Source organism: Ursus maritimus, unplaced genomic scaffold (assembly GCF_017311325.1).
Source record: "Ursus maritimus isolate PB19 unplaced genomic scaffold, ASM1731132v1 scaffold_6, whole genome shotgun sequence".
Classification (NCBI taxonomy): Eukaryota; Metazoa; Chordata; class Mammalia; order Carnivora; family Ursidae; genus Ursus; species Ursus maritimus.
Window position 1 is genome coordinate 50,585,420 of NW_024426774.1, and position 23,083 is coordinate 50,608,502.

A 23,083-nucleotide genomic window follows, 5' to 3' on the forward strand; every position below is an offset into this window, starting at 1 on the left:
GTGCCTTTTTTCCATCTTCTGTTGGAAAGATAAAGAACCTGCAAACCTGAGCTAGTTTCTTCTGAAACATTAACTGTAATTTTCAAAACTCTTGTAGCTTTGATGTACTGATTTTTTCCAGGTACATCTACATTCCAAGTATAGTGCAATTGAAGTAAAACACAGGAAGTAATGATACAGTTGTTTATTTTGGACATAAATGGAGAAAATTTTTTAATACAAGAATAGAACTCTAGAAAAAAACATTCCAGTGTACTATAGTTCTTTGTGGAGTAGAGAGAGTAGTTATAATCCTCCCCATAATATATTCACCTAGGTCATAAATTTTATGGCACACAAACTCAGATGAAAGATACATTACAAATGGTGGTATCATAAACGTAACTTCAAGAAACCTACCAAGCAAATGCTTAGGCCTGCACTTTTGTAATCTGGTAAAAAGCCTACAAATCTTGAATCACTTTAAAACTGTAGAGAATGGGGTATATAGAGGTGAGTAGGTAAGGTACTTGAAAAACAGAACACAATGGATAGCTTTTATATATATCTCTAAAACATAATTTCCCGTTTATAGAATATGTTTACAGCCAAAGAATAGCTAGAAGAATCAAACCAACTTAATCACAATAAGGAGAGTTGGTGTCAAGTTCGGTACATTTTTATTCCCCTCTCCAGCAGCTCTTTAAATCTTTACTGATGTTGACAAATTTTTTTTCAACCACATAGAGCTAAATTACAGAACAGGTTCTCCCAAGTGTGGTTCCTAAACCAAGAGCATCACCTAGGAACTTAATACAGACGCATATTTTCATCCACCACTCCAAACTCACTAAAATTCTGGGGTGAGGCCCAGCAGTATTTTAAGAAGCACTACAGGTGATTCTGATGCCTGTTCAAGTTGGAGAACCACTGGAGTAGAACTGGCTTTCAGTCAACTCCTGGTAATTTTACTAGTCTCTTCTGTACAAAGACAAATCAAGTAGTCTACTGAAGTAACAGGCTCTAATAGTATTTTTCTTCCCCCCAAAAAATCATTATTTAATGCTGTTTCCATTTAAACTTTATGCCTAATACATTAATAATCTGTTTTGCTCTTGGAGGAAGCAGTTTCAGATGCCCTGTTGGAAAACTTAATCAGAGTAGGTCTGATATAATGGCAACATTTTAAATTGGTGTTCTTGTAAGTAAATAATGTATCCCATTGCAAAACAAATCTGTGAGTGATAGAAGTTAACTATTTCATTACCAGTTTTTATTTATCAATCTTTAGCACACACATAACAGTATTACATTCTCTACAATATTTTCATTAAAACCACAAAAGGAAAATGTGACTGCCTCTTAACATAGTTGTTAAGAATAAAATTTTAAAAAGCTGACCCTTTGACAAACTATAAATTTAATCCCTGCCTTTACATCAAATATATTTTGGCAGTTTTATCAGCATATTAATATTCACAATTGTGGTAGAGACAAAAATCATTTTAACTAAGGATCAGTGTTTTCTTACACCATTTTGCTAAAGTAGCTACTGCCATAATCTGGACTATTTTTTTTTTCCCAACAATACATGTTAAACTTTGTTACAGTTACTTCTAGAATTCACAAGCTTTTATTCTTTCTGTCCTACTGTGACTGACTAGAAGGACAACCATTCATGATACCTTTATACAATAGATGTAGAACTGGTTCTTGATTTTGGCTGCATATTAGAATCATTTAAAAAGCTTTAAAATCTTACAGGTTAATTCCAATGTGCAGCCAAAGTTGAGAACTATTGCCTTAAAAACAAGGTTTCAGCAACCAGTTTTCTCACCCCGAATGCTACAGTAGTTTTAGAAGCATTTAACAGTTAGAACATATGCTGGATTTGATCAAGTGTGGTATCATTCTGAATATCCTGCTCTAACGTCAGTGGCTTTGGAGTAATCTAAGGTGCCTCTCTTGTCACACCGACAATGCTTACTATCAAGATTACTACAAGAGTTCTTGTTGAGAGAAAGCATTCTTCACAAAATGAATCTGCTTTAATAATGCATTAGGGTTTTTTGGGACTTTTAAGGCACTGAAAACCCTTTGGAGACATCTTAAACCCCCACATCAGTGATTCTCAAACGAGGTTGCACCTTAGGAATTTTTTTTTAGCTAAAATGCTGAGATCCTATCCTCAGTAACTAAATCAGAATCTGGTTGCATGGGGGTCTAGCAATATTTTTTAGAGCTCCACAGTTGAGGATTTGGTAACAGAATGCCAATCTCTTGAATCAGTAGCCTATATCTGCTTTCATTTTACTTGGGATTTTTGTGTGACAAAGTTAAACTACTAAGGCTTTTGAATTTCACCCCTAATAAAATCAGGACAGAAGCAATCAAAAGAAAATTCAGAAAGTCAAGTCTTCTGGCATGGGCACATCTACTTTGAAACAGGGTATAAATTAATTAAAGCCAGACATAGGATACCAGTTCCCATAGTAGTTTTAACTGTCTTGACTAAAGGTCACTGCCAGATGAGAAGCACAGGTGAACTAGTCCCCCTACTAAAATTTGTCTTTAAACTCTTCCTCAAGTGCTCAGCTTAAAATGCTCTGAGGTTTTGTTCAAAATCCAGGGCACCTTATCCCCCAGACCTAGTGAATCAGAATCTCCAGAGGAGCTAGAGAACCCACATGTTTAACAAACTTGAGGTGATTCTATACTGTTGATAGATATTAAAAGAAAAATTAAGAAATTTTGGAGATGGCGTAAATGCAGTAGTTAACACCTTCACACTTAATTAGAAACTTGTATTTTCCTATAATTCACTGGGATTACTTTTGTTAAACAATACTAATTTATGGCAAAATATCAGATTCAAAATCATCTCTGCTCAGATTGTGTTCTTTGCCAGTGATATTTCATTTGGAACCAGAAGGGGGAAAAAGCGATAGTGTTATTTCATAGTTCAGTTTTAAGTTTCTCATATAAGTCCTCTTGGTCAATCATGTCTGTGTGCCCATTCCAGCGATGATAAGCAAGAAGAGCAGCATTGTGGGCGGCAATGGCACTCATCTCCATGGCACTTGCTGCACACTCTATGCCATTGAGGTAGTAAAGTCTATCGTGGAGAATGATGGAAGGGCATTTCTCTGGAGGCTTATAATGAGGATATGCAAGCCATGGCTGCTTCACAGCATAATCATAGGACAAAAAAAGCTTTAATATTTGTTCTTTAGTGAGAATTTCTTGGGAAAAGATCTTCCAAACATATCCCCTATCTGTTAATGGTTGAAGATTATCATTTTCTGTTACAGAGGACACAATCCCAATGCTATTAATGAACAAATCTGAATTATCAGTGGTTAAGATTGTACTGAGATCAAATTTGTCTAAGGCTCTAGAGCTAAAAAGAGTTGAATTCAATTGCCCCTTAATTAAAGTTGTCACTATATGTTGGTAGTACTGATGGAATTCCTCAATTGGAGGATCAAAGTTGAGGAAAGTTATATTGGACATTTTTCGATTCAGTGGAGTGGCCACCAAGACAATGTCATAGAAGTCCGAACGGGTCTCAGATCCAATTTGGTAGATCACTTCATACATCTTTGTGGGCCTTCCTAGAAGAAAGAAGCATACATTTCAGTGTTTCTAGTGTACTATACTTTACACCTTCCAAAAATAATTTTATTATTGTAATAGTTTATAAAGTTTATTATAAAATAGTTATAATTCTAAGGAATTAAAAGGAGTTTTACCGTTTAACTGCGCTAAATTGAGGCCAGTTTTCTACTGGAATAGAAATGATACCTTGTCAATAAGTACAAAATATGGAATTACACTTTTAAGAATGAGATGATTTTAAAATCCAAGGAGATGTGCCACTGTTCTTGAGCACATTTGGGAATATTTCCATGTAGTACAACATACACAATTTATAATTCCATCATTTGGAACTAAGAGATGACAGAAGAGTGGTTTTTCTCCCTGAGCGATTATTTTCTAGAGAGTAAATTAGGAACAGTAGAATTTCAGGCTCACCTGTATGCTTGGTCCTTGTTTTCTCCTCTATGTACATTACTGAGCCAGATATAAGGTTGCTTTTGGACGCCTGAAGGAGCCCTGAGCAAACAAGTTTATTACCACCTTCTACTGCCCAAAGGCCAGAATCAGCACCAGACAGTGATACCGCCCCTGTCAGTGGTAGGAAAAAATGTGTTTTAATTCTGACTCTGTAAAAGGCCGTCTACCCACTCTCTTCCCAATTTAGGTGAGTTCTGCTCCAAATATCTCCAGACATTGTCAGACAGTCCCTGGGGGCAAAAATCTCAGTGAAAGCTAAGGACTCTCTCCCCACTAAAAATGCACAGATCTACATATACACAATTTTGCCAACCGTGTCTGAGGTTTCAGAGAAAGGTAAGTCTTCTCCAACTCACGGCCTAAAGTTAGGAGCCACCATAGCATCAGGTAAGCCCCTCTGTGAATTAATGTCTGTAACTGTTCCAAGCTTTGGCTTACCCACAAAACCATTGATGTTCATGCTTTGGCCATAATTGACCCTCATGACAGGTGCAACAATTTCATTGAGGAATTTCTCAGAGAAGCCTGCTTTCTGCAAGGTTTCAAGAAGGGTTCGGTTAAGCATTCCAAGGAATTCGTCTCCTCCTAGAGAATGTAGTAACTTTTCTACACTGCTGAAGGCATAGTCGTGAGACTGGTAACGGTAGATCCTTTTGAAAAGAAGAGAAATGGCCATTAAACACCAAACGAGATAAGGGGAAGGGAATTAGCATATTTCCTTCTAATGAATTTCTACCTATCATGTAAGATGCACCTCAGTCACCATCTTCCCCAGGTATCCCAGAAGCTCTTATCCCCACCCCACCTCCTCAGGTAGTACACTGTCCTTCGTATAGTCTTCTGCATTAATATGGTCACTGGGAGCACCTTTAAAGAAGTGAGTATTGTCCTAGGTCTTGGTCTCATTCACCTTTTTATCTTCCAGCAGCAGTTAGACATGTATAAAATTAAATTTTATCTTTCCACCAGGCTTGATCCTCTCTACGCGCTCCCTATCCCAGCCAAAATGTGGATTGGGATGTTAGTTCACTCCTAACATCCTACATGTCACCCTCAGTTCATTTAATTTCAAACTTCAGTCTTTTCACTTCTTTCTACTGCTCCCACCCAAGAAGAAAACCTTACCAGTCTTCAAAACATCTCTCTTAACTCAGGATTTATATTCAAACTACTAAATGAATAACTGATCCACCTGCTTCCAGTTTCTTTTCTTTGAAACCTTTATGAATCTCCCAGAAACCCTAAAGTACATCTTTAGTCATTATGGACTTACTCAAAAAACAACTTGCTTACTGCTACTTACTAAATAAACTCCTGGTTTTAAAAAAAGGAATGAATTTTAGAGCCAAACTCATCAAGTCTAACTCTTGCTCTAACTACAGAGAAACAAGTAAAAGGACTTGTCTAAAAGTCACATGAAAAGGCTCAAGCACAAGCTGCCCCCTCTGCCCTCAACCACACACACCACTCATACCCTCCACTTGAACATACCTGACCCAGTCACTGATCTCTGAATGTGCTCTGCATATTGCTCCCCAGCACTACACTAACTCTTCTCCAACTAGAATACACTTTGAGCTAGGACCCCACCTCCTATGCAAAGTCTTGCCCAACTATTAATTTTTAGGAAATACCACCTAATATTTTCCTGAACTTCATGGACTTAAAAGAATATCCACGCAGTAATTCAATATGTAATTTTTCAAGTTGTAAGTGACACAAAAATGAGAAAGCTACGATTCCTTTCCCTCAGGTAGCTCACAGCTGGGGACAGGTAGTAAGGCACATACACTGATAAGTATATGAAACAAAGGAAGAACTAAGTACCAAAGAAATATCTCTATCTTACATCAACTTTCTTCTCTCAAAATTATAAATTTTTTGAGCAGGGGACAATGTCACATCCATTTCAATATTACCTACTATCTAATAGTGTAGTATACAAAACATTGAATACATATTTGTGGGAGAAATTGGTATCAGTGCCCCCCAAAAAACTAAAATAACTCCTTCCAACCATCAATTGGTTTCTACTCCCGAGGAAGTTGGAAAAAGTAGAGGACGAAAACACGGAGTTCTTTAGAAAATAGACTGAATATCTCATAAAATGAAGAATGAACTTTGGCTAATGGTCAGCAAGACAAAACAGCAGCCAATTAAATAACATATATAATATCATAAAGAAATTATTCCCTGCCACCACCTGCCTGGGACCCAACCCCATTCCATCAAGTCTCCAGTAAAGGCCTAGATGTGAGACAACAGAAACCATGTACTCATTGAACACTGTTAACTGTTTTACAATACTAGTTGCATTAGAATACATTTTTATTAAAAAGTTAGGTGTGTAATTTCTGCTAATCAGGCTCCTTTACGGCCTCTTTTTTTTTTCTTTTTAAACTACATTTGTATAACCCTTAACATTTATTCATTTGATAAATATTTATGAAGCATTAACTTTGAGCCAGGTATTCTAGGTGCTAAAGATGCAGAGGTGGTCAGCACGACAGAGGAAAAAAGTCCCTAATGGATCCTGTGTTCTAGTTGGTGAAACGGGTAGTAAAAAAAATTAATGTGAGTAAATTATATAAGTTTAGAGGATGATAAATGTTAAGGAGAAAGCAAATCAAAAAGGAAGACTGAGAAGGCTTAGAGTTGGTAGTTGCAACTCTAAATAAGGTGGTCCCCAAAAATAAGTAGAGTGGTCAAGGAAAGCCTCACTAAGAAGGTAACATCTGAGCAAAGACCTGAGGGAGGTGAGAACTGCAGCATCCAGAGGAGAACATATTTTCAATAGAAGTAAGAGTGGTGCAAAAGCCTCATTCACAGAAGCATGCCTGGTGTGTGCAAAGAACAATGAGGCCAGTGCAGTTTAAACAGACCCAGGAGAGCAGGAAGAGGCATAGTCAGAAAAAACTATTGGGGGGAGACAGTATGAGAGATGAAACTTCTCGAAGGGTGGAATAAGGACCTCAGAAAATCTACATAAAAGCAATGAGAACACTGGCAAAAATCAACATCAACTTTTTCAAAACTCTGGAAATAAACCAGACTTGCCAAAGTCCCAGGAGTATCTTTTCAAGAGAAATGGCTGAATCGCAGTAGGAACAGTGAACCCTGTGGCATGTTAGCTTGCCCTATTCCCATTCCCCTCAGACCAGCAAGGTAGCCTTCAAAACCAGCAGTCTTGAAACTACAATACCTGTGAAACCTACAACCTGGCAACCATGGGTAGGATAGGACAGGTTTGGAGCTTCTCCACATCCTATCCCCAGGGAAGTGCCACTATTTGACTCATCTGGCAGCTCACTGAAAAGCTCTATCCTCGAGGCTTGTCTCAACTTGACCTGATTCAGAGCCTGATCTTTACAAACAGCCCATCCTGAGGGCGTCTGTCAAAAAAAAAAAATTAAGGGGCAATTTAAAATCACAGCTACCTGAGGCTGTGATATCAAATGGGGCTAACAAGAGGCTGACCAAAAGACAAAAAAAAAACAAAAACAAAAAAAATCCTGGGGAATGAAAAACACATTCTTGGTGACCCAGAAGGCCATGATTATGTACAAGATTATCACATGCCTAGGAAAGACCTTAGAAGGCCCTAATCTGTCACCTCTGGTTATCCCTGAGGCTTTGAGCAAGCAGGAAATAAAAGCTAAAGTAGACAGAGTTGTAAACCACCTGCCAGAGCACTGAAAACTCACCCAACACACAATTAAGAGACCATGCATGACAAAGAATACAGACTTCACAGAATTAATCCCAGAAAGTCACCAAACATCAACAACAACAGATCTGGGGTAGCTGGGAAATCTGATTTCCAGAGTCGTCATATAATGTTACTTTAAATGTCCTGTTTTCAACAAAAATCATAAAACAATCAGAGAAACAAAGTATGACCCAGGGGCGCCTGGCTGGCTCAGCGGGTAGAGCATGCGACTCTTGATTTTGAGGTTGTGAGTTCAAGCCGCACATTGGGTGTGGAGATTACTTTAAAATTAAAAAAAAAAAAAAAAATTGGGCTGCCTGGATGGCTCAGTCAGTTAATCAGCCAACTCCTGATTTCGGCTCAGGTCACAATCTCAGGGTCCTGAGATCAAGCCCTGAGTCGGGTTCCCTGCTCAGCAGGGAAGGGAGTCTGCTTGTCCCTCTCCCTGCCCTTCCCCATGCTCTTGCTCTAATTAACTATTTTTTTAAAAATCTTTTTAAAAAGAATGGGGGCACCTGGGTAGCACAGTCGTTAAGCATCTGCCTTCAGCTCAGGGCGTGATCCCAGCGTTCTGGGATCGAGCCCCACATCAGGCTCCTCTGCTGGGAGCCTGCTTCTTCCTCTCCCACTCCCCCTGCTTGTGCTCCCTCTCTCGCTGGCTGTCTCTATGTCAAATAAATAAATAAAAATCTTAAAAAAAAAAAGAATGACCAAAACAAGGAAAGAAAAAAAGTGTCTTAGAAAGTTTCCCTGAGGAAACACAGTTATTGGATTTACTAGATAAAGACTTTATATCAGCTATTATAAATATGTTCAAAGAAATGGAGGAAACCACGTTTAAAATATTAAAGCAAGTATGTAAACAGTGTCTCACCAAATATCAATAAAGAGTCAAACTATTTTTTTTTAATTCTGGAGTTGCAAAGTACAATATCTAAAGTTTAAAATTCCCTAGAGGGGCTCAATAACAGATCTGAAATAGAAAAATCAGTGAACTTAAAGGTCAATTGAAATTATACACTCTGAGGAACAGGCCGAAAAGAAAAATGAGCAGAGTATCAGTGAACTGTGGGACAACATAAAGCATAGCAACATACACATAATGGGAATTGTAGGAGAGGCAGAAAAAAAAGGGGGCAGGGCAAAAATACTTGAAGAAACAATGGCCAAACACTTCCCAGATTTGAAAGAAAACATTAATCTGCACACCCAGGAAGCTAAATCTAAGCAGGATAAATGTAAGTTCACACCCAAAAACATAATACTAGAAAAAGAATACTGAAAGCAGCAAGAAAAAGGTGACTGACTCAGAAAAAGGGATCTTCAATTCATCAGAAACCATGAAGGCCAGAGTGTAGTGGGATGACATATTCAAAATGCTGAAAGAAAAGTCTTATCAACCAAGAGTTCTATATCCAGCAAAACTATCCCTCAAAAATGAAAAGAAATTGAAATAATCCCAGCTAAACACAAACAGAATTCATTATGAGCAGACCTTCCCTACAAGAAATTAGACTAGAGAAAGTCCTTCAGGCTGAAGTACACTAGACAGAAACTCAAATCCCCATCAAGAAATGAGCACTGGTAAAAGTAATTGCATAAAGTAAACATAAAGAACTGAAAACAGAATCAAAGAGATTTTTTGAACATCCATGTTTACTGCAGCATTATTCACAATAGCCAGGAGGTAGAAGAAACCTAAATGTTCATCAATGATGAATGAATAAAACAAAAGAAGCCAATAATGGAGGAACAGATAGACAAGCAACATAAGATGTATAAAAAGTAAATAGCAAAATAGCAGGCATAAACCCTACCTTCACAGTAATTATATTAAACATAAAATGGACTAAACACTGCCATCATAAGGCAGAGAGTGGTAGACTGGACCAAAAACATGATCCAACAATACGCTGTCTACAAGAAACACTTTAGATTCACACAAATAGGTTGAAAGTAAAAAGATGGAAAAAGATATACCATAAAAACAGTAATCAAAGACAGCTGGAGTGCTTACACTAATATCAGAATATAGACTTTAAGACAAAAATTCCTGCCAGAGGCAAAGAAGGACATTTAAAAATGATAAAGGGGTTATCAGTCTGTGAGGAAGTCATAACAATTATAAACATACAAGCATCTAACAACAGAGTTCCCAAATACATGAAATGAAACTGACAGAACCAAAGGGAGAAACAGACAACTTAACAATACTAGTTGAAGACTCCACTATCCCACTTTCAATAGCGAGTAGAACAAATAGGCAGAAGATCAGCAATACATTCATTCATTAGGGCTACCATAACAAGGTATCACAGACTGAATACCTTAAACAACACAAATTCATTTCTTATAGTTCTGGAGGCTAAAAATCCAAGATCATGGCATTGACAGCTTTGGTTTCTTTTGAGGACTGTCACCTTGGCCTACAATGGTCACCTTTTCATTGTGTCCTCCCATGATCCGTCTTATATGCATGCACATCCCTGGTGTCTCTTCCGTGTTCTAATCTCTTATTCTTATAAGGACACCAGTCACATCCAATATGGCCTACCCTAATGGCCTCATTTTAATATAATTACCTCATCAGAAGCCCTGTCTCCAAATATAGTCATTCTGAGGTACAGGGGATTAGGGCTTCAACCTATAAGGAGGTAGGGCATAATTCTGCCCAAAATAAACAGGAAACTAAAAAATCAGGAGATAGGATTACCTATGTCGGGTCTTTCAAGCCATTGTACAGATTTTGGGTGTTACTCTGCACGAAATAGCCACTGAAAGTTTATATTTTTAATTTAAACTCAAGGTAGTTAACATATAGTGTAGCACTGGTTTCAGGAGTAGAATTTAGTGATTCATCACTTACATATAACACCCAGTGCTCATCCCAACAAGTCTTCCTTAATACCCATCCCCCATTTAGCCCATCCCTCAACCCACTTCCCCTCCAGCAACCCTCAGTTTGTTTTTGTTTTTTTTAAGATTTTACTTATTTGTCAGAAAGAGAAAGCACAAGCAGGGGAAGAGCAGGCAGAGGGAGAAGCAGGGAGCCCAATGTGGGACTTGATCCCAGGATCCCAGGATCATGACCTGAGCTGAAGGCAGACACTTAACCAACTGAACCACCCAGGCACCTCAGTTTGTTCTCTTAACTATAGAGTCTCTAATGGTTTGCCTCCCTCTCTGTTTTTATCGTATTTTATTTTTCCTTCCTTTCCCCTATGTTTATCTGTTTTGTTTCTTAAATTACACATCAGTGGAATCATGATATCTGTCTTTCTCTAACTTATTTCACTTAGCATAATACACTCTAGTTCTATGCACATTGTTGTAAATGGCAATATTTCATTCTTTCTGATCACGGAGTAATATTCTATTGTGTATATGTATCTCCACATCTCCTTTGTCCATTCATCTGTTGATGGACATTTAGGCTCTTCCCGTAATTTGGCTATTGTTGATAGTGCTGCTATAACTGGGTGCGTGGGCCCCTTTGAATCAGGACTTTTGTATCCTTTAGGTAAATACCTAGTAGTGCAATTGCTGGGTCATAGGGTAGCTCTATTTTGCCACTGAAAGTTTCTGAGCAGAGAAGTAATATGATGACCCTTAGATTTTAAAAAGACCTCTTTGGCTGCTATGCTGAAAAAACATAGTGGTTGCACAAGGGCAAAAACAGGAAGGTGAGGTAGGGGGTATATCAGCTTCTAGTTGCTATTATAACAAATTACCACAAACTAAGTGGCTCAAACAACACAAATTTATTATCTTATGGTTTTGCAGGTTAGAAATCCAAAAGTCAATCTCACTGGTCTAGAGTCAAGGTGTCTGCAAGGCTGGTTCCCTCTGGAAGCTCTGAGGGAAGAATCCATTTTCTTGCTTTTTTCAGTTTCTGTAAATCACCTGCTTTCCTTGGCTTGTGGCACCTTTCTAGCATCATTCCAACCTCTTACTTCCATCATCACATTTCTTACTACTCACTCTGATCCTCCTGCCTCCCTCTTTTAAGGACTCTCGTGATTACACTGGGCCCACCTAAATAATTGGGAATAATCTTCCCATTTCAAGATCCCTAACTTAATCATATCTGCAAAGTCCCTTAACAGTGTAAGGTAACACATTCACAGGTTCTAGGGATTAGGGTATAGATACCTTGCATGGGGAGAAAGGCATTTGATTCAGCCTACCACAGGGAGCTACTCCAACAATACAGATGAGATAATAGCGGCTTGCATCGAAGTGGTAGAAGCATGGTGGTGAGAAGTGGTGGAATTCTGGATACATTTTAAAAACTGATAGGATTAAAGACAGACTGGACTTGGGAAAGGAGGAAGAGAAAAGGGTAAAAAATTACTCAAAATATTTGTTAGGAGTAACTGGAAGGAAGAAAAGTTATTTATAAAGCCTTTCACTGTGAATCCTATAGTCTCAGATTAAGAAATGTTCAGGATCTAATATGTTCTCAGAAACACACTAAGGGCTAGAGACAAGAATGAGCTTTAACCTAACCCAGAAACCAAGATATCTCAACAGAAAGACATTACTGAACCAGAGGATTCAATTCAACAAATGTCTGAATGAATAGCTGCTATATTCTAATTACTGTGCATACCACAGAACAACACAAGTGTGTGGGTGGTGTGCTCCATATAACACTTACAGGATGTTTGGAAAGAGAAATGAATGGCAACTAGAGATTAGTGGAAGGCTTTGCTGAAAGGGCTGAGAAAAGAGATTGGACTCTGGAGTAAGAAATAGCATCTAACCAGAAGAACTGCATAAATAAAATTTGCTCAGAACTAGAAATTAACCTGGAAAGTATGGACAGCAGGGGCTACAGGATTTCCACCCGAAGTAGCTCCACCAACAAGAAAAATGAATAAATACTTGCATGGGTGTGGGATGTTGCCTATCACCCTCTTTCAAGTGTCATGGTTTACTACTGTCACATGGGCCTTCGCTCACACTGTGCACTCTGAAATGGAAGCACAAAAATGACCATGTACTTCTCCAAAGCCAGTCAGCAAATCCCCCAAAAGTTTTCCAGAAGGGGACCCAACTGGATTTGTCATATACATTGAAAATAGGGAGAAAAACTCTGAGCAAGGGCTTTAGGTTTCTATTACCATTCAAAGAAAGAAAAAAACTCAAAAATATTATCCAATTGCACATTTTAACCTAATGGTTTGCAACTTTGTAGGTAAGATTCACTTGAGATACTTTTAAAAATACCAATGTCCATGGGCACCTCAGTCAGTTAAACGTCTGCCTTCAGCTCAGGTCATGATCTCAGGGTCCTGGGGTCAAGCCCTGCTTCAGGCTCCCTCTCCCTCTGCCATTCTCCCTGCTTGTGCTCACTTGTGCTGTCTCTCTCAAGTAAATAAATAAAATCTTAAAAAAAAAAAAAAAGATTCCCATGTGATTCCAGTGTGCAGCAGGTTGAGAACTACTGCTTCATTGAAATGCAGGGGAATCTGTTGTTCCAGATTACTCTTTGGCAACCTCTGTAGTTCCCAATTCTGACTTTTGCAATATTCCAGAGTATCTCCAACATGGGGTGATATGACAAATACACCTGACCCTTGAATAACAGAGGTCTGAACTGCGCAGATACATTTATACATGGGTTTTGTTTTGTTTTTTTGTTTTTTTCAGATATATACAGTGGAGTACCACAAATATATTTTCTCTTCCCTTATGATTTTCTTAATAACATTCTTTTCTCCAGCTTACTTTATTGTAAGAATGAGATATAACACACAAAATATGTATTCATTGACTGTTCATGTTCTTAGTAAGTCTTTCTGTCAACAACAGGCTATTAGCAGTTAGGTTTTGGGGAAGTCAAAAGTTACATACAGATTTTCAACTCTGCAAGGAATTGACACCCCAACCCCCCCCCATATTATTCAAGGGTCATTTATTTATTTAATAACTGGTACAGCATTTAACAGAAAGTAGACTGATGACAGCACTAGAACAAGATTCCCTGCTGGTGGCAGGGGAAGGGGTTGGGAGAGGAGGCAGAAAGGGAGAAGTGGGAACACACAGGGTAACAGTTATGTCACTAGTCCAGCAGTATTTAACTACTTTAACAACTGGCACATGCTGGCTCAATACCAGCCTCCTCTCCAACTTTCTCATAGGATATGATAAAATTATCAAAATAAAATTTTTATGTTCCTGACTCATTGAAAGAACAGAAATGTAGGGTGCATGCCCTTTGAACAACATAAGGATCAGTGCTTTTTAATCAAATATCAAAGACAGAGGGAGGCAGTAATTACATAAAGTAAGGGAACTATTTTCTAAAATCAAAAATAGGGGTGCCTGGCTGACTCAGTCAAAAAAGCATGCGACTCTTATCTCAGGGTTGTGAGTTCAAGCCTGACACCGGGTGTAGAGATTACTAAAAAAATAAACTTTAAAATCAAAAATAGTATAATCCTGGGGCACCTGACTGGCTCAGTCCATTAGAGTGTGCAACTCTTAATCTCTGGGGTTGTGAGTTCAGGCCCCACATTGGGTGTAGAGTTTACTTAAACAAAAAAATACTATATATATCCCATCACTGCATCTATTTCAAAGTTCTGTAATATCCAGAATTCACTTGAAAAGTGATTTGTTAATTTCTCCTAAGGCAGTTCTCTACATGTCAAGCAAGCTGCCAGTAAGAAAACTTATAGACATAGGCAGGGCTGTATCTGATGCCATCTGAACTTGATTTTCCTGCTGAGCATGCAGCAACATGCCACCTTCCTTCTTTACAAAGTGACTGGCTCTCTCTACACAAATCCTATATATTTTCTTAGTTATTGGTTTACTGCTTGTCTCTGTACTAGAATGTGTATTATTTGAAGACAGAGACATGTTCTAGATTCTACATCCTCAGGACCCAGAATAGTGCCTGGCACGTAATAGGCAGTAAACATTTGGTAAATGAATAAATGAACGACTGACTACTTTAAAACAGTCTGCACTGTAGCTGACCTTAATGTGCCCAATGGAAAAGTGTTTGAGGAATTGACCTAACAGTGGTGTTTAGAAAGAGAAATCCCAGGGGCGCCTGGGTGGCTTAGTCAGTTAAGTGTCTGCCTTGGGCTCAGGACCCCCAGAGTCCTGGGATCAAGCCCCACATCAGGCTTCTTGCTAAGTGGAAAGCCTGCTTCTACCTTTCCCTCTGCTGCTCCTCCTGCTTCTGCTCACTCGTGTGCTATCTCTCGTTCTGTCAAATAAATAAATAAAATCTTAAAAAAAAAAAGAGAAATCCCATAAGTTACAAAAACTAGAGTATATTTATCCTACTCAATCCTTATACCTGTCCTTGTCAATACTTGGTCACATATGACATGTAATTTTACCTTTTTAAGAATTATTTTACTACACTGAAACTCATAGTAATGAAATATCATTAGCACTTACAAGTTAAATTTCTCCAACATCATAACATAAAATTGTAAACCAGCATAAAAATTAGCATATGCTAATGGCCTTAAAAAATAGGCTGCATCTTTCAAAGTTAGACTGGTTATTTTATATCATTTTTCCTAATTACCAAAGCAATACATATAGAAATATTTGAAAATACAGAAAAACATAAAGAAGAAAAAGTGGCACCTGTATTCTCACTACCTGGAACAGTGCTGGAATTCAGTATCTCACTTTAAATTCTTGGGGCACAGAACTGATACTCTGCCTCAGGCTACTGGCTCATTGAAACATCATGTCACAATTCATTAAATTAAATGAAACATCATGTCTCATTTTAGTTCTGTGATCCTTTCTACAAGCTCTTATACACATTACCTCATTCACCTATACAACACCAGCACAGTACAGAGATTAAGAGTGAGAACTCTAGGGCACCTGGGTGGCTCAGTCAGTTAAGCATCCACCTTCGGCTCAGGTTATGATCCTGGGGTCCTGGAATTGAGCCCCTCATCAGGCTCCCTGCTCAGCAGGGAATCTGCTTCTCCCTCTCCCTCTGCTCATGCTCTTTCTCTTGCTATCTCAAATAAATAAAATCTTTTAAAAAAAGAGAGAACTCTGGAGCCAGAATGCTTGGGTGGGAACTCCAGCTCCACCACTTACTAGGTGGGTGTTCTTGCACACTTGAACCCTCTACGCCTCCACCTTCCACATCTGTAAGAAGCTAATAACAGTACCTGAGAGAGCTGTCATAAGAATTCGAGGCATTAACATTTCTAGAGCATTTAAGTGTGTGTGGCAAAACTAAATAAGCATTTCCAAAATACATATGCAAAAGCAAAAATTAAGTACTCTTTCAATATTCAAGTGGATAAACGGTCTGCATATTTTATACAAACCATTTACCTAACAATCTGACTAGCAGGCTTACAGTTAGGTAGAGAACTGTTTCAAGAAATAAAATTCCTAAAAATCATCTAACTAAAAGGTCTTAGGATAAATGGAAGGGGAAAAAAATTACCTCATAAACTTGTCCAGTATATCCTCTACCCACATGTGCATTCGGAGGGACTGGAATCCATACTGCCAAATTAGTTTAATCATGTTAACTATAAACCAGCTGCTCTCCTCAAACACCAGAGTCTCTCCGTTATACACCCCCATTAGGCCACCAGAGCTCTGAATAGTAGACAGACCTGCAAAAACAGAGAAAGGGTTAGCTAAACTCAGGGTTTCTATGTTGATCAAACTAAAGAAGGTCATCTGAAGCTAGGGGGACACTCTGAAGTGTGTGAACTCTGGGCTTCCCCCAGTTCTCAGGAAACATATTAAAGAAGCTCGCTCTCTATATATATTTTTTAAAGATTTTATTTATTTATTTGACAGAGAGAGAGACAGCCAGCGAGAGAGGGAACACAAGCAGGGGGAGTGGGAGAGGAAGAAGCAGGCTCATAGCGGAGGAGCCTGATATGGGGCTTGATCCCACAACTCTGGGATCACGCACTGAGCCGAAGGCAGACGCTTAACCGCTGTGCCACCCAGGCGCCCCAAGAAGCTCTATCTTTAGAACACTGTGCTATTCATTCACTATACTGTCCTAAAGCAGATCTCTAAAAGATCGGTCAGAGGGTCATGCAGATATATCAAAATCAGACTGGCTATTTTTAGTTGAAAAAGACTAAAAAATCAAAGGCAAATGTCAGAATACAAACTGAATTCAATTCAAATACAGAAATTTTGGCTGCCTGGGTGGCTCAGTCAGTTAAGCATCTGCATTCAGCTCAGGTCATGATCCTGGAGTCCAGGAATCAAGCCCTACATCGGGCTCCCCGCTTAGCGGGCGTTAGCTTCTCCCTCTGCCCTTCCTCCTGCTCATGCGCTCTCTCTCTCAAATAAATAAAGTCTTTTTTAAAAATTAAAAAAACAAAAAACCAGAAACGTCAGACATGAATATTTGCAGCGTTAACTGCTCCAGGCATACATTGGCGCTCATGGAGGAAAGAGGCCCAGGGAGCATCATCCACAGGAGATGTGGAAGGCCTGAAGGGAAAGAAGGCATCCCTAATTCCTGTGCGAATCCTATTTTGCATAATTGGATATTTCAGATAACTGGAAGGCGGCAAAAATTACACAATATTCCCTGAGCAAAGGGCCTGCAGAGGCCTGCCAGAATTTCCCCAACCTGTCCAGCTCCTCTGCTGGCAGGGAAGCAGTCAGATATCCCAGGTTCTAGGCACGTCTGCACCCATACCTGTGTGAGTGACTTTAAGCCAGACACTGAAAGCCTCTGGGCCTCATTTTCCCAGCTGTAAAATGAGTACACAAGATTTCTGCTAACTCAAACCATTCTTGGATTCTTCAACATGAACCCAGAGGTTTAAGAACTAAGAAGAGCAACCATCCCCACCCCCATCCCATGGCTGTAATTCCAGATAACTGAAGATACAGATAACTAGTGTCCCATTACGGCAAAGTGGCTCCTAACTAAGCTTGTACTAATTGCTAGCAGCAACGTGAGGAAAACTGTTTTACCAACTTCTCTGTAAAAGACAATTAACAAGGCAGAAAAGTTTCAGTTCCCTATCTGATAAACGTACCCGTGGATGGTCACACAGAAATCTGCTTAGCTCTACAACCAAATTACATACCCAGGTCCTTGACAAAACGCTTCATGTGCAGATTTAAAGGATGGATGACAGAACCTCCTGCCTCATATTCTTGCCCTCGGACAGTCATTGTGGCCAGACGGCCTCCCACCTCTCCTCTTTCAAACAGGTCAATCTTCATATCTTTCCCAAATTTCTGCCGCAGATAATAGGCTGCTGAAGTGCCACCAATTCCAGCTCCAATAATTGCTGTGGGTGGAGAAAAAAAGGAACGGTTTCTTTCCTTCTCACCCAGCTGTATAAGTTTTGTTTTTGAATAACAGATGTTAGCCAAAGCTATAAATCACCAATTTAGGGAAGCTGAGGGCTGGAGGCAAGTGACAGTTGCTGAAGATGAGACTCTCTAAATCTGGACAGACACTGCTCTTGGACAAAAGTGGCAGTACATTAATGTACAAATCGACATTGGACTGGGGGGGGGCAGATCCCCAAAGGTTCTCATAGTTCTTTGTCGAGGCACCACTGGTTCTGCACACCCTTCTTTGTGCCCAACGCAAGGGAACAGAGGAGGTGGGCCATTCCAGGACGCATTTTAAATAAAGTGGCCGATATTTTTGCCAAGATTTGTTCTGTCTCATTAATATAGATGGGCAAATGTCCCCACAAAACAAAGCTTTAGGGGAAATAAAAAAGCAAACCAAACGCAGCAAAAACCAAGACTGAAACTTGAGAGTGGCTTATTTCCGCTGTGCAGTAGTCCTAGGTAGAGAAATTGTGCAAGCTAGGGCCTCTGGGAGCAGGCCGACCTCAGTAAAGAAGAGGGGAATGGGGTTCCAGTCCAGCCTATCAGGGGAAGCAGACGGGGTCAGCTTGTTCGCACTGCTCAGTGTGCTGTGACCGCGTGCGCCTGTCATCCGCAGAGCGAGGCGGCAGGTCGCTCCAGAAGGAGCCAGAAGACTGGCTTCCCAAAGGTGCAGCAGGGGAAGGAGGCAAGAGGGTCCTCAGCCTCCCCAGACACCCAGGCTTCCGAGACAGGGGCACAAGGGACGCTTGGCGGCCGCCCGCCCACCCCGATACCCTGTCCACCAACCATTCCCCTAGTGGGCACATCGACAAGCCCAAGAAGACACGGCCCCTGGGACACCGACAGCGACCCTGCGTCGCGAACTAAGAAGACCGCGTCCTGCGCGGAGGACTCGGCGCGCGCGGCCTCACGGCCGTCGCGGCCGCGGGGCCTGGTGCACTGCGTAGCGGCCGCCCGGCGCGGGGCGCGCTCCCACACCCCTTCCGCGCCGCTCCCCCCACCCCGTCACCTACCGATCTTATCCGGCGGGGCCCGCAGCTCGGCGCTCCCGGGGCACCCCCAGCTGCACAGCAGCAGCCACAACCCCAGAAGCGACGAGACGAGCTCCCCAGCCACGAGTCCCATGGCTCCCGGAGCGCAGCAGTCCACCAAGAGCGCCCGACAGTCCGCCGGCTTCTACGAGTCTGCGCGCCGCACGCCCCGCCCCGATCCTCCGAGCCCCGCCCAGGTCCGCCCCTAGCCGGCCTCGCCCCTCGGAGCCCCGCCCAAGTCCGCCCCCAGCGAAGGCGGGCCCCCGCACCCCACTTCGGCGCGTCCCTACCGGAGCTTCCTAGCCTGGTCGGTTCGGTCCCCAAGCCCGTCCCGCCCCTTCGAAACGCGCCCTACTTCAGGGACACATCAGAGGCCCCAGAGGCGGAGGCTCACCCCAGCTCTCCACCTTACTCCCCATCTATTCAAGTGAAGCATCACTTCTTCACTAGTGCCCTCTTCTGTCCTTTCAACCTCTCCCTGTCAGAGAATGCATACAGCAAGTCGCTGCCAGACTCGTGAAGCAACCCATGCTTACTGAATGACCACTATGTTCCAGAGACTGTTGGACTTAAGATGAATGGGTAAACAGTGATCGGTGAAAAGGAAAATGGGGGCAAGCAGGGATGGGGTGGTCCAAGGGAAAGTAATGGCGGATATGAATAAAAGTAATGTGTCCGTATCACACCGTAAAATATTATGCAAGCATTAAAAAAAAGAAAAAGTAGGACCTATCCTGGTATTGTTATGTGAGAAAAACTAGTGGCTGAGTGATGGGTATTATAAGACCCCATTTTGTAAGTAAAATACGCCACTTCCACCCCCCCCAAAAGAAACAAAACAAAACAAAAACAGTATGTGAATATGAAGAACAGTGTGGATAGAAGGAAAATAAGTTGGATAAAAAGAAAGATTGAGCTTGGCGTATAAAACACAGTGCAGAAAGCATTCATTCATTGGACAAATATTTACTGAGTTCCTTCTAAGTGGCAAGCAATGTTCTAGGTGCTTGAGAAAAATCAATAAACAAAACAGATTTTTTAAAAGATTTATTTTAATGAAACTGATAGTCTAGTGGAAGGAGATAGGGTAATTAGAACAAAGAAGTAAATGATATGTTATACAGAGTGGGATAAGAGGAATGAGGAATGGGTTACAGTTTTAATAGGGTGGTTGGGGTAGGCCTCATTGAACAGGATAGCATCTAAGCAAAAGCTTGCAGGAAGTGAGGGTGTGAGTCAAGCAAATATCTGGGGAAAGAGCTTTCTAAGTAAGGAAAATACCTGGCATGTTTGAGGAACAGCAAGGAGGCCCGTTAAGCAGAGAAAGAAAGGGGGAGTGAAGGTGGTGTTAATGGAACAAGATGCAAATCATACAAGAAATAAACACTCCTAGTTAGGAACATAAAAAGATGAAGAGTAAGCCGCATTTTTCACTATATCTAGAAATTACAAAGAAAGAACTAAACTCTGTCTTTTACTTTCCTTTTTCCAGACTACATTATCTTCACAACACAATTATTAGTGCATTAAGCCAACTAGGCCCTCAATAAATGTTTGTTGGTTGATTAGAATGGACCATGTTAGTGACCTTGACACATGTGTCGTCTTTGGAAGCTTTCACTGCTGCTGCTGCTGCTGCTGAAACCTTGGGAAAGAGTTTCCTGAAAGAACACTCAGTGAAAAGACAGTGTAAAGGACTTGCAAAGTGGAAGGTGGGTCAGAGGCTTTCTCATTCTGCACTCTTGCCCTTTCAAAAGAACACTGCCACTGAAGGTTTTTAAAAAGGTCATAGAGGGAAAGTGTTACCATATATATGAAGAGTAATAATAAGGTAATATAACAAACATTCATACAAAGGAGTGCTGTTCAAAAAAGCAGACTCCCCCCTAGGAGACTAAATACTCACTAAGGTTCTCTCTTTGACCAAACTCCAGCCAGGCTCCTCTGAGCAATCTTCTCCACTAGGCAGGCCTTACCCTTGGCCTATTAACACTTGAACAAAACACTAACATTTTCTAACAGCACAGAGCTGTGTCCTTGGGATGATCCTAGCTACCTTTAAAGTGCCTGTCTAAGAAAATTCAAGGCTGCCAGGACTTCACTGTTCATTCCAGCCAACACATGAAGATAGAGCCCCTGTCTCATAGCCTCTGTGGGAGGGTAGGAGTCTGATAAGCACCAGTTACCACCCTTTCTCTCAAGTTTTGTAATTTTCACTTCCTGGACTCTACCGGGCCCCTGCTCACCCCCCTCCCTATATTACTACATTCTCCCTTCAAAATGCCAGGTCACATCTATACAATTGAAGTTAAATTCAGATTATACTGGACTCTTCCCTATTGCAATAGTGTATTACCAATTAAAAGTAAAACTTTAGTGCTGCCTTTATCTTTGACAACACTTAAATCTATAATTCTGCCACTGCTCCGTGTTTCTTTTCTTTTTTGAAACTACCTTGAAAAAAATTCATTTCCATACCTTCTTACTTCCTTACATCTCACTTTTTTCTTATTAAAAATAAACTAAATAACATTTATTCCCTGTTAGGCAAGACAGGAAATTCAGAAGCAATACAAGAAAAGATAAGCATATTTGACTACATAAAACTTAAACATTTTCAGATGGCAAAAGGTAGAATTTTAAAGATTTTTTTTTATTTATTTATTAGGCAGAGATAGAGACAGCCAGCGAGAGAGGGAACACAAGCAGGGGGAGTGGGAGAGGAAGAAGCAGGCTCATAGCGGAGGAGCCCGATGTGGGGCTCGATCCCAGAACGCCGGGATCACGCCCTGAGCCGAAGGCAGACGCCTAACCGCTGTGCCACCCAGGCGCCCCAAAAGGTAGAATTTTAAAAGTTAAAAAAAATACATGAGAAAAATATCTGCCACTAATATGGCAGGCAAGATTGCGGTATGTATTCAAACATACAAAGAGCTCTACAAATTGTTAAGACATAAACAACTCAATATAAATACAGACTATATTAAATAGGCAATTCATAAAAGAGACAGCAAGTGCCAGTGCTAAAACAAAACAAAACAAAACAAAATAAAACATACCTGAATGCAAATGTGGGGGCATTGGGTAAATGGGAAATCTCTACCTTCCTCTCAATTTTGTTGTAAACCTAAAACTGTTTTGAAAAAAAAAAAAAAGTCTTTAAAAAATGAAATACATATGAAGAGATGCTCAGTTCTAGTAGTAGTTTAAGCAAATGCAAATTAAAAGAGATACCATTTTTCATCTTTCAGATTAGCAAAAATTAATAAGACTAACAACTTGATGCAGGAGAAAATGGGGTGGAATGGATGGAGATATCTGGAACTGACTTTCAAACGTTGTGGGGTGTAAATGACTAAAAACTTTTTAAAAACAATTATTTATTAAGATATATAGATATACCATCTAATTCAAAAATCCCACATTTGGGAATCTATTCTAAAGAAATAAAAGAATCAGTTATAATGATATATGTACCAGGATGCTTATTGCAACATTGTTTGTAGTGGAAAAACAAAACAAAACAAAAATAGAAGTAACTTAATGTCCATCAATACCATTTATGGTCAATTATTCAATTTAACATTGAATAAACTGTGGCACATTCATTCTATGGACTATTTTGTAGCCACCAAAAAAACAATAAATTAGATCTGTATTGAACTGGAAAATATCTATGATGTAAGTTTAAGTGAGCAAAGAAAGTTGCAAAGTAATATCCATGGACTAACCACATTTTTAAAATAAAAATCCCAAATACTTAAATACATTTGCATTTGTATGATTATAAAACACAATGTGGAAGCCTACCTGTTAACATTAATTACCTCGAGAGGGGAAGAATGAGGGAATTATTAATCTTTTCCTTATTTATTTATATTGTTTCACTTTTTTTTTTAATTTAAGGATTTTATTTATTTATTTGTCAGAGAGAGAGAGAGCACAAGCA

At 40.1% G+C, this 23,083-nt stretch overlaps 1 protein-coding gene across 1 annotated transcript; it reads right to left on the reverse strand.

Annotated features, from left to right (window-relative positions):
- Positions 1-169: 169 nt before the first annotated feature.
- On the reverse strand, positions 170-19,285 carry PCYOX1 (prenylcysteine oxidase 1). Its single transcript, XM_040623338.1, has 6 exons — positions 19,117-19,285; positions 17,842-18,048; positions 16,215-16,389; positions 4,495-4,706; positions 4,015-4,167; positions 170-3,593 (listed from the first exon to the last, which is right to left on the reverse strand). Exons 1-6 carry the CDS (start codon positions 19,226-19,228, stop codon positions 2,935-2,937), a joined length of 1,518 nt encoding a protein of 505 aa, XP_040479272.1. The 5' UTR covers positions 19,229-19,285; the 3' UTR covers positions 170-2,934.
- Between the last annotated feature and the right edge of the window lie 3,798 nt (positions 19,286-23,083).

What these genes read in the sequence shown, in the direction of transcription:
- PCYOX1 (XM_040623338.1), bottom strand. Translation starts at nt 19,228, where the DNA reads ATGGGACTCGTGGCTGGGGAGCTCGTCTCGTCGCTTCTGGGGTTGTGG. An exon ending in GCGTTTTGTCAAGGACCTGG is followed by an intron (nt 16,390 to 17,841) that starts GTATGTAATTTG and finishes CTGTTTTTGCAG; the next exon opens with GTCTGTCTACTATTCAGAGC. An exon ending in GAACATCAATGGTTTTGTGG is followed by an intron (nt 4,168 to 4,494) that starts GTAAGCCAAAGC and finishes TACCACTGACAG; the next exon opens with GGGCGGTATCACTGTCTGGT.